A 12,000-nucleotide genomic window follows, 5' to 3' on the forward strand; every position below is an offset into this window, starting at 1 on the left:
AAAAGAAAAGGGGATTAGACTGATTAATAACATACTAATCTGTGCTCTACTGTTCAACTATAAAGGTTTATTTGTTGGCAGTTAAGTTTATTAGGCTTTAGTTTTCAATATCAGCTGTTCTGTTATTTTAGCCTTCTGCTATTTTAAGGTAGCCTTAAACCAACGATACTGTTTCTGCTCTTAAAGGACCCAGCACTTTCCGCAGTTCTCAAGACACTTCTGTGTACTTTTTTAAAAGACATACCTACAGCTCAGAGGTTTAGAGATTTGCAAAATTTGCAAATGCATGATCCATACAGAAAGGTACAACTGTATTTACAAAAGTGTGTAGTGATCATGTTTTGTCTGAGCAAGAAATACGTTTTTTTTAAACAGTTGTTGCTACTTCCAAAATGTTGTTCTGCTCAGTGAAAGAAGAAAAATGGGATTCAAAGTGCTTCACCAGATTTGTGGTTCATTAGCATTGTGCACTTTCCTCTGATTATAAACTGTCAGCGCTGCAGTTCAGGTGTGATTAGAACTCATGTGGATGCGCCTGCTCCAGCCCAGTTTTAGGTAGCGCTGGTTCCAATTGCCATAGTATGGGAGTGTGGCACTCAGCATGGTACACAAGATTGTCCTGGAGTGCTAAGCAAAGACTTGGGTGGTTATATCTCACTCATCTCTACTCTGCTGTGATTACACTATATCTCTAAAGCACTGGATTTATGTTGATGTGCACCAATTTTCCAGTCTGTTCTCCAACCAAGTCTGCATACCAATTTGTATTCTTTTCCCCGTAGCTGAGTAATACTACCAGATGAATCTACAAGAAGTAATTAAGATTCATTTATAAAATTCCAGTTTCTCCTGTAAAGCCTTGTTCAGAATATACTCTGGACAGTCTATATGTGCTTTCTGTTTTAAATTTCTTTATCAAAACTCTTATAAAGGAGATTTCTGCTTCTCTTGAAGTTTTAGCAAGTGATATATATTAACAGACAAATGGAATTACCATATACCTTTTTTCCCCATGAATTTCTTTAAAACCAAATCTCTAAGTTTTTCTCATGTAATCAGAACCTCTACTTTGTAGAGGTAATCCCAAAAGCAGCTTAAATGTATTTACAATGTATGGAATGATTTTTAAAGGACTGATGGACATTAACAAAAAGCTGTCTGCCTTATTCCAACCAAAAGGATAAAAAAAAGCTCCTGAGATGAAACACCTTCCTGAAGGCATCAACTAAGCCTCATTGCAATACACCACAAGAAATGCTTAATACACCAATTCTGTGGTTGCCTCTTTATATGGATGGGTGTCTGAAGAGTTTGACATATTTAACTACTGTATATTTATGTTGGACCTGCTGTCTCATTCTGTTTAGGTTGTGCTCACTACTATTCTTTAAGCAGGAATTGCTTGACGACACTGAAATTAACGACAATGCTTTTAAATGAGCTTTTTAGACATGGAGAGTATAAATGATACCTGAGAGTACTATAGTTAGTTACACTTATGTAGAAGTGGAGGAAAAATAGGAGCTTTATGTGATGCTTTTACACTCCATAGATCTGTTCTCAATAGTATTATTTAATTTAGACAAATGTGTGTGTATATCCATTGATCTTGCTCAATAACTTTATTCACAGTGAAGTGAAGCACATAGCATTAAGCTTTGTAGGCTCCATAGCTGTCTCCAAGAAGATGCTTACAGTACTCAAAGACAATGGAAAATGGAAGGAAGGCAGTATTTCAGCCTTGTAAAGAGGAGTTTATTTAGCATGTTACAGTGTATCTATCTATCACAGGCCCTGATGGGTATTCTGCTTCCATATGTGCAATTCTTGTGATTCTTGAGTTGAACGAGTAGATTTCATCAGAATAAAGATTCAAGGCCATCTAGAGAAATAAAGTAACAATAAACAACAAAAACTGATTTAATTTTTATATATTTATAGAATTATTAATTCACATACTTTCATCACCCACCTAACTTTAAAAGTACTTTCTGATAATATCTAATATTTCCTCTTGTTACACCCAGTAAAAAAAGTGAAGTTTATGTGTGGTTGCAGTACAGTCTGAGAATAATCCCACTGTAACATTGTGCATAAAGTTTCTCCACCCTCCGCTTGTCCCTTTAGAACTGGGACCATACATTCAACTTTGAATATCAGGTGACTCTATCAGCGCTTATAAGAAATGAGCCACCTTCAGTAACGAAGTCTGGAGTCTTATCAGGCTTCAGGTTAATATTATCTTTTGACTTTGTCATAATCCATTTGTTAGTGTCTGCTTAAATCGTTAGTGGCAAAGTTCAGAAGAACATGTGTGGAAAGATAATCTGCAAGTGCACACAGCTGTCATAGTAATATAGATAATACACATTAGTATCACCTGAAGCAGTATGTTGTTTAAAAGCTAAACACTAAAGACTGTACATTTAATATTTTTATAAGAGAAATCTCTGTACTGTGTGTTTAATGAAATTGAAGCAAATATAATTCTTATTTTAGGAAAAAAAGAGTTTGGGGTTGAAAAGTGCTGAAAAAGTAATTCTAAGTTTTGCACCATCCACTTGGGGAGCACAAGTATTCCTATTACTTGTGTGTCCAACTTAAATATGTAGTTGTGAAATACTAATTACTTTTAAGAATAAGCTAACGGTCAGAAGTTATTTGCAGGATGATGTCAAATAACTAGTCCATTTCAAGGAATTGTAATTTAATCAAACCTAATTTTATACAAAGAAAGGGAATGTACTCAAAGTATTTTTTAGCTCTGTATATTAGGATGCCAGAGCATGGGATTAATCTCATAATGAAAATAGATTAAACTGTGAAGAATTTAATCATTGTGTGTAGGTAAAACTTTACCAGCACATTTTCTTTCTGGAATTCATATCTATTATGTAAAACAGGGAATCAAAGTTGTACTCAAAGCTTTATGTGGTATGCTTGTATCATGATCAAAGATAGCAAGTTTCTTTTGGAATTTTTACTCTTAGAGTCTGATAATAAATATAACACACTTTGATTTAGTGCAAGAATTCCTTCTCACATTTGTAGCGATTTTCTTTGGAACACCTTTCTAATCTCAGTGTCCAATTACAGGTCTCAGTATGTGACTAGTGCTTTGGTGTGTTGAGCACCTTTGTTTCTGTTCAGTTTGAATTAACGATTGAAGCTCAATCCTGTATTCATGTGGCAAAGTTTAGATGCTCAAGATAGAAAATTTTGTCTCTAGCACTGTCCAAAGAATTAGGTCTGTTGGCGTCCAGCAATTTACCGACAATTATCTGTAAACACAGCTAGAGGATGGCTTCTGCAATAGGAAATAACTTTATTATATCCTTTCAGAAAGCAGTCTTCCAAAAAAATTTACATCTCCTTTGTTATGGCATGACAATCATATTACTTTTTTGATTCTGAGTTTATTATGTGTTAATGTTAATGGAAGTGGAAGCTTACTAGATAAAAAAATATGTTTCAAATCATGGTAAAAGAACTTAACTCTTTTTGGAATTACCACTGTTTGAAATTCAATTTATCACATATTGCTGTAAGTGAAGATCTGCATTCCTGACCACTGTTTGCTTTCAATTCTTTTTTAATTTTTTAAAATGTTTACAGAAATACCTAAATTTAATTGAAGAAAATACTTCCTTTTTTTTTTTTCTTTCTAGTTGTTAAATACAGATTTGAGTTACTGACTATTTAAAACCTATTAATAGTTAAGTGGTTAGTGGAGAAAATCTTTCTCTGATACATAGTAGAATTAATTAGGTTATTTGAGTTCTTATTGTCCTTTAAGATTACTGAAAGTTACACATTTTATGACATTTTAATTTTGCATATAGATTCTTTTTCTGCAATAATATCCTTACAGCTGCAATCCTTTATTCAGGAAAGAACCCTGTTGAAGCCAATGAATATGTTTTGTGTAAGTCACTGCAAAACAGGAGCTGTAAAATATCTGTTTGTATGTTATGATGTATAATAGGCCATCCTATATTATCTACAGAAGGATAAGTAGTCAAACTATTTCTGGTGCAGACACTGAATATCTAGCAAATACAGATACTAAAGAAACAAGGAATTTTTTCTCATTGTCCTTCTTTCTCCTCATAAACCTTCTCATGCTTCCTAGAGGAGTGTGTTCTGCCACATTTCTTTCAGATTCACGGTCATTATACATCTCGAGTAAAACCTTGGCCACTGTCCACAGACTGCCCTCTCCTTCCTACATCATGTGTTGCATTCTGGCTGAAATGGGCAGTGCATTGAGTAGCTGTTACCCAGAGTATAAAGGAGGTGATAAATTTCTTCCTGGATGAGTGCATGAATATTAAGGTCTCTTTCACTTCTGAAATTTTTTAGCATCTTTTTGTGATTTCTACAGGCAGATGCAGTGTTGAGGGTACTGTTAGGGTTTGTTGGGTTTTTTTGTTTTTTTTTACAGAAGGCTTACTCTTTCTGTATATTTTTATAATACTTTCTGTAATATTTCTATATTGCTTCTACCCACCTTTCAGCAGTTCCCCACCTTAAAGCCAAATTTCAAGTAAACTGTGCTATAGGCACAATGTGTACGTGGCTTTCCCATTTTACAGTTAATATATTGAAGTTACATTGGACTCTATATGGACACACACAAAGATAAAGATTAAGCCTTCCTTGTATCTTTGTCTGTTTCCTCAGGAATACTGTAATAATAATGACTTTTGGGTGCTTCATATTTCTGTTGCAACCTTTGTTACCAATGCTAGAAAATATGAAAAGTTAGCATCTTTTTAAAGATTTTTAATATAGACTTTTATTTTTACACCTACTTAAATTTTTACCAGAACTTTCATATCATCTGGTTTCTGACACTATAAACAAGAAATAATAGGAATCAACATAAAATGAAGCTACTGTGCTGGAAAGGTCAAAGGATCACAGTTTGCAACCATCTTGGGTCAAATATATAAGGCATTAAAATACCAATACTATACTCTGATAACATAATACAAGAAAAAATGACACCAATATAAATCCTTTCTCATAAATATGGTTGTTAGGAAGAAAAAGGGGAGAATTTAACTCTCTCTTAGCTAATGAAACAATAATCTAAAAAATTTTCTCAGAAATCTTTTGATGAAATATTTTCTAACTAGGAAATCCTAGCTAATCTAAAACTAAAATTCTCCTGCAAATATCTTAACTTTGGCAAAACTTTTGTTAGCTGGTTACCTATGCTCTTGGAGGAAAGGAAATAGATAAAGAGACTGAGATATCTCCCCCAGCCCCATTACCCTGACAAAGGATGCATAGGATGTGATAAATGCAAACTGAAGCCACTGCCTTGTCCGATTCAAACCATCAACTTGAGCTTTGATGGCCCTCATTTTCCTGATAAGTCTACTATCCCACAATCCTTCCCCTTTGGCCAAGAGAGTGCTTCTTTTGGATGCCATCCAGTGCCCTACTGTTTTTTTGACCACTCATTTGGGGTTTCTCTCTGTACAGAAACCCATCTGGACTAATAGCAGGTCACTGACTTGGCAGATCATGAACAGATGGTGTTGGAGAGCTGAAGAATAACGCTTTAAATGTGTAATAGGTCCAACATGTCTATGGGGCTCTCGTTTGCTATATAGATGCTGCACAGAGTTTATGGATACATATATCCAGGAAAAATGGAAAGGAATGTGGGACCTGCTGCTTTTTGAATTTCAAATTTTAGTATGGTGTGCAAATAATTGGGATGCTTATCCCTCTAAGGAAACTGAAATTTCCCTCCTTCGTTTGCCTTTTTTTTTTTTTTTTTTTTTCCTCATTATTGCTGAGATTTGGAAGGAAATCAGAACTCTTTAATGAAATGGACTTGTTTGTTTTCTAACCAGATTTAGTTTTCACTCTAAATGAAAAATAAAGAGTAAAAGGGTATTTTATAAGTCCATCTACGTGCTTAATAAGGGATTCTCAAACAATTTGTAGAAGATACGTAGATTAATTAACATTTTAAAAATGGAGAGATGTCCAACAACTAATTAAATCAGAGCTTGAACTTTCTGTATGGGAAAGTTCATCTGATTAATTTTTGATTCACTTTCAGACATTACAACAATAGACAACTACTACTGTGAAATGAGTAATGCACAGGATGAGACATTACTTGACAACACTACCAGATTTAAGCTGGGCCCAATTTTTTGGATATGCCTCCAACTTTTTTTTAGCACACCTAATCTTTCCCTCAATACTAATTCCCATTTAGTATATTCAGTTCTCTGTGTTCTTCTGTGTGTTTTGAAGGGCAAAATAAGTGAAGATTCTTTTATACATGCCCATTCTTTGCTAACTACATTTTAAAAGATACTTGAAATATTAAGCTATTAACAAAGTCAATTATGGAAATGTAGCTCAGTTGCTTGTGTTTAATTTTTTTATATACATTAAAATGTTGTGAATTTCCCTTTGAAATTAATTAGGACTGGCACAGGAATGTCTCTATATAGGGAATGCTTGCAGTACAGAGGTAAAATTAATTATTTTCAGAGGGCAAATATCAAGATTTTAATGACACATATTGTAGCTGCCAACTAAGAGGTTTTCCATCACATAATTTTCCAAATAAGCCTGAGATAGTACAGCTACTGGCAGGGGAGCCTGCGTGTATTCTGCTAAATCTCAGCACTTACATAAGATCTACACCGAAAGCCAGATTTATTCACTCTTACACATGTTGAACAATATCTTGTTTTACACTTGTTACCATTGACTTCTTGAGGTCTCATGTGAAAAAAAAACAAAAACAAACAAACAAACAAAAAAAAGAAGGTGAGTACTTTTATGGAATAGGAAAGAAAGGAATTTAAGGAAGGGTCAGGTGATTAAATCACACAATGAAGAAATTACTACCTTGGCTGAAGATCACTCAAAGAACAAAGATGGGGGGTGAAGAGGAGAACAACTTCTGAGCAGAGTAAGAGAGACTGATAATTTAGGTTTATGGAAAGTTTTGGAATACCTTGTGACTGTATATTAGTAACTGGTTTAAAATACACGTAGGCCAGCTAAGAAGTCTTTTACTTTAAAAGTCACAGCTCGACAAGCTGAACAGATAATTGCATGTACTTTAACTGGCTCTGCTACAAAAGATGTACTCATAGAAGGCTCAGGTCCTCTAGCATGTAAACTGTATGCAAAGAGAATGATTTCTTGTTACTTTCTTCGAACTCTTCCCCCTATAAAATGTGCATCTCCCTGTAAATTCCACTCAGTTTGCTATACCAGACAGTTTAAAGAATTCAAGACAGAGAGATTGCTTTGCTCTGTGAGCAAACATGGTGTAAATTAATGTCAGCTACCAACACTAGAAGAAAGCTTTCCTTTTAAACAACAACATGGACAGGTCACAAGTATATGTCTTGTAGTCCTAAGTGTAAAAATTTCCATGATAGGGGTGAAGGTGAACAAGGATGCTCTACACACACTTATCCAGCTCCTTCTGATGCTTCCATTTCCCCTTGCCTTCTCACACATCCTTAATATTCTTGTAATCACATACTGCCACCATGTTTAATGGCTAGCACTCCGTGAGGTGTTTCATACAGGGTACTTTCATCTGGTTTACTAGTTTTAAATGTAACATTATAGCAAGCCTTGAAACAAGGCCAAAAAAATTACAATGACGCCTGCCTTCTTAGGATGTGTTATGGGACCAGTACTATCTAGGCAGAGGTGTGATTTTGGTCTGCCTTCAGGACAAAGACATATCTGACATAACACAACAAATAAGAGATGGGTGTTTGAATTTCATCATAGTGCTGATTGTACCCTACCACTGTTTCAAACTAATCTCACTGAGAGGCCTGGATGTTATACTGAACACTCTGGGAAGTATGAGGGCTGTAAGTGCTATTGCTTTTCAGAGCTCTTTACCATTCTGCTTCTTACAGCCCTCTTGAATGCTATTGTAAATACAGTGCTGACACTCTTGGACCACTGAAGGCATGAGTTCCCAGTAGCAGAGTAAATTCTGAATTTTTAAATGTTTTTGCAGACCTTAAGAGAACTGGTTATTCTTTTACCTCCAGGCAAGACTCTGGTAGAATACTCAGTGCCAAGGAAAAAAAGAAACTAAAAATTGCTACATTGATATAAGAGCTTTCTTCAGCAGAAAGGAGGGAAATAATGAATATTCCAAATGTAGACTTGCTTGAAAGATCTGTAACTATGTAGTTTTCAAAATTTTCAATTATCATTTATAGTACCTGCAGTTTATTAGGAGAAGCTGTTTTAACAAAAAAGCTCTATTACTTTTTGTTTTGGGATTATTTTTACCTAATTGCCCTAAGGCTTGCATATATGTTACTCTATTTTGTGCTTATTTTCTGCAATAGTTCACTTCCAAATATTTATGCTACTGTCTCAAGGATGACGTAAATGCATGCAGTAATTATAAAGATGTCTGAATTGCCAGGATACAGTGATAAAAGAAAAGCTTCAGCAACACTTTTCTCATCTGCTTCTGAATGAAAGTAAAAATAAGATTGTGGAGAAAATACAGATTTTCCCAGATTATTACTCTTCCCCCTAGAATCCCACCAGACTGATTTTGGTGCCTGTTGGCTTTATCAGCAGTCCTCAGTGATTTCACCTGTAACATGTCTGACCTACACCAAATGAAGGTCTGCCCCACATTTTCAGATGTATTTTTAAAACGTATTTTTCCTCCTTCAAAAAGATCTACTTGTATGTGGCTTAGAGAAAATTTTACTATAAACCACTGGGCATTTCTGTTATAAGAAAGGAAGATTATAATTCTGCTGACTAGTTATTTCTATTTTATGGGTGGCAGTAGAAATGTTATACTTTTATCATGACCATGCTTTCCTGCATGTATTTGTTTTCTACCTAAACTATGTGCATAGGCAACCCATCCCACACACTACTGATTTCTTATGTAAAAGTCTTAATTTTTCAATCATGAATCATAAGTACTTAATGTTTTCCAATTAACATGTAAGAAATTATCTGCAAAATGTTATCTTTTCCTGCATAAGTTCCTTTATTTTACATGATCTTTTAGCACGTAATTTTAAATAAAACAAATATATTAACAGTTTAGAGCTGAGAATCATCTTTCCTAGTTAAAGAGAAATTATGGGAATAATTCACTTCTGTGCCTTTTGACATTTGCAGATATTTTACATACAAATCCTTACCAATATCTATAAATACAATGATTCTCTCATTCTTACATGCTAGATAAGGTTTTGGGAAACCTCTGAGAAGTGTCTAATGATTACAGGATTGAATTGTGGCTGATTAACTAGTAAAAGTGCTCCCTCCACTTCTGACCCATGGTAGTGTTAGAATTGCAATTTGTCCTGCACTTTGTCCTGCTGAAGGAAACAGCCTGGGATTTCTGTACCAACACATTTTATAACTATCAGAATTGTCTCTTATTTTCATCCACTAAAATATTTTCTGTAGTTTCCCATGGCTATAGCAGTTTCCTTTTTAATCCTTATTTTTTCTGGTGTGACACCAGGGGAGGCAGAAGCAATACTCTGTGTAACAAGCAATGAACCAGCCACTGATTTGCAAGGATTTTTGAGGGGCTGTTTTGTGTCAATGGCTGTCCTATGAAGCAAAAATTTAACAGTCTTAAACATGAAGAAAGAGATGGAAAATTATTTTCGTTTAAATATAGCCGTAAGATCAACCACAGGTTACAGGAAGGTTGAGGAGATACTCTATGAAATTCTTTGCCCTGAGCAAAAGGAAGATCAGGCTGTTTTGCCGTCTATCAATCTGTCACTGTTCATATTAGAAACAAGTTACTGCATACGTGTTTCTAAGGATGAGTGAATTAATCAAGGGACTTCAGATCCTCAGAGGAAATTGCTGTGAGAGTAGAGAGATAAAATTTGCCTGTTTCTAGCCTACTTTATATCATGTACTATAGTAGATAGAACATCTTGTTCCTAAAGTGACTGAATATACAGTGGAATTCAGTCTATCCTTGACCTCCAGAGTACATGACAGGCCTTAATTAATATATGTTAAAGTAGTTTGTGATTATTGAGTATGAATTATTCTATACAGCAAATGTAATCTGTAAAATGTAATCAAAATGTAGTTTTGTTGTAACTTTGCAGTAATAAACCTGTATGTGCTAAATTCATGGTTATTTTATCACACAGTTGAGTTCAATGTTGAGTGCATGTCGAGTTCAATATAGGCATTGCAAACTGAAGTAAATTGTGTCTAGATAAATAGTGAAGATGTTTTTTAAAATTTTATAACATGTTTTAAAGAAACAATTTTCTTACAAGATTTCAAAGAAACTTCACTAGATTATTGAAAAAGTAGCTTCTATAATATTTGTTTAATACTGCAGGGCTATTGCAGCAAAGACTGCATCAAACCGAGTTCTTACTGCAGGCACCAAAGTCTTTTAGTCCTTTAGACTGCTGTAAGTATAAAAACTTAGAGAGGGCTGGTGGAAGAAAAAAAAGTTCTTGAATCAGTACCATCAAATTCCTGACTATTCCTGTGTGGCAGGACTTTCAGTCTGTGAACACCATCTGAGCACCCCGTGTTCCTCTGGGCGGTGCTTGCTGGGCATGGTCACTGCCTTCTCACAGTTGCAGTGGTGCAACTTTACGGAACGGTTGCTCAGAGCTTGGCCAAACAGCAAAACTGAAAAGCAAGGAAAACCTAATACCAGGACCTTTTTAAAAACATAGATTCCATCATCAGGTTTGTAAGCCCTTGTTGGAAAGGTTCTTTGAGAAGCAGTGAGCGTGTAGGAGCTCCACTGAAGAGAACGGAATATTATCTTTGGTCAACAGCTGCTTTTTATTTTGAAAAGCAAGTTTTTTAGGAGCCAAATCTTAGATACCCAAAACACTAAAACTGCACTTCTGGTCTCTCTGTACACTCAGAGTCTGATGCTTACTGCAAAGCCAGCCTCATCTTTCCCAGCAGCTCAGGAGAAAGAATTTCACCCAGTATCTTGGATTTTCTTGACTTCAAGCCAGGATCAAACCCTCTGATTTCCCTGAGGAAAGAAAGTGGGGGGGAAACCCAGAGGCCCTCTAGCCATTATCTATATCACCCTGTGGGTAAAGGCTGACTTCAGCTCTGTATTTTGTTTTGCCAATCTCTGATATAGAAATACTAGCTGCCTTTTCAAGGGCTTTTTGTGATTCTGGCTACACATTGATAAACTAAAAGGCATCCAGATACCCAGACAGAAGATGCAATATTTGTATAAGGAAATATTACCATTTTAACTTTAACTAGAACTTAATTATGATTAAATGTTTTGTTTTCATAAAGAAAAACCTTTCTCTCTGAGCAGGTGTACTGAAGAAGGCTGGTATCTGTTTGCAGACAGCTCAAATGGAGAATTTGGTCAAACAGTTGACATTGCTACACCAGTCATCTCCCTTACGGGGCCCAAATGCAAAATCACTTTCTGGAGCCACATGAATGGTTCAACAATAGGTTCTCTGGAGGTACGGAGATGTTCTTTGGTTTGAGGTTTTTTTCTTAGTGCCTGAAATTGCTGTGAGAAAAATCATGCCTTGTCATTTAGTTTCATTAAAGCACAGGCTGCTAATAAATGAAAACAATTACTAACACTCCACTGCTCTCAATATGTTATGATCTGAAGGAAGCATTAGCTCAAGTAAGCTGAGGAAAATGTAACTTTCTACAGCAATCAAAAATTATGACCTTTATAGATATACTGTGGTTGGAACTTCCATACAAGAAAAAGCCTTGTACTGCACAATACCCCTTGCCACTGAAAAACATCAGTAGATATTTGGACATTGAAGTCTTTGGCTGAATGTGGGAGCATGAAAAAAAGAAGTCATTGTATTAAAATTTGCTGTAAAATTTTGTAGAAACAGCTTATTCCTCGGAAAGTTTAACATATCTTTTTCTTTCAGAGGTTAATTATATTAATGTAAGCAGCATTGAACTATTTCTAGGACATAACAGTAACAAACT

General features: G+C 35.2%; 1 protein-coding gene across 1 annotated transcript in view; it reads left to right on the plus strand.

The window, feature by feature from the left end:
- MALRD1 (MAM and LDL receptor class A domain containing 1) overlaps window positions 1-12,000 on the plus strand; it is a 291,485-nt gene that overhangs the window by 93,167 nt on the left and 186,318 nt on the right. The window contains exon 21 of the mRNA XM_072851516.1: window positions 11,345-11,501. Coding sequence (XP_072707617.1) covers window positions 11,345-11,501 — 157 coding nt within the window. The remainder of the gene's footprint in view (window positions 1-11,344; window positions 11,502-12,000) is intronic.

The sequence above is a fragment of the Ciconia boyciana genome, chromosome 2, assembly GCF_034638445.1.
Source record: "Ciconia boyciana chromosome 2, ASM3463844v1, whole genome shotgun sequence".
Lineage (NCBI taxonomy): Eukaryota > Metazoa > Chordata > Aves > Ciconiiformes > Ciconiidae > Ciconia > Ciconia boyciana.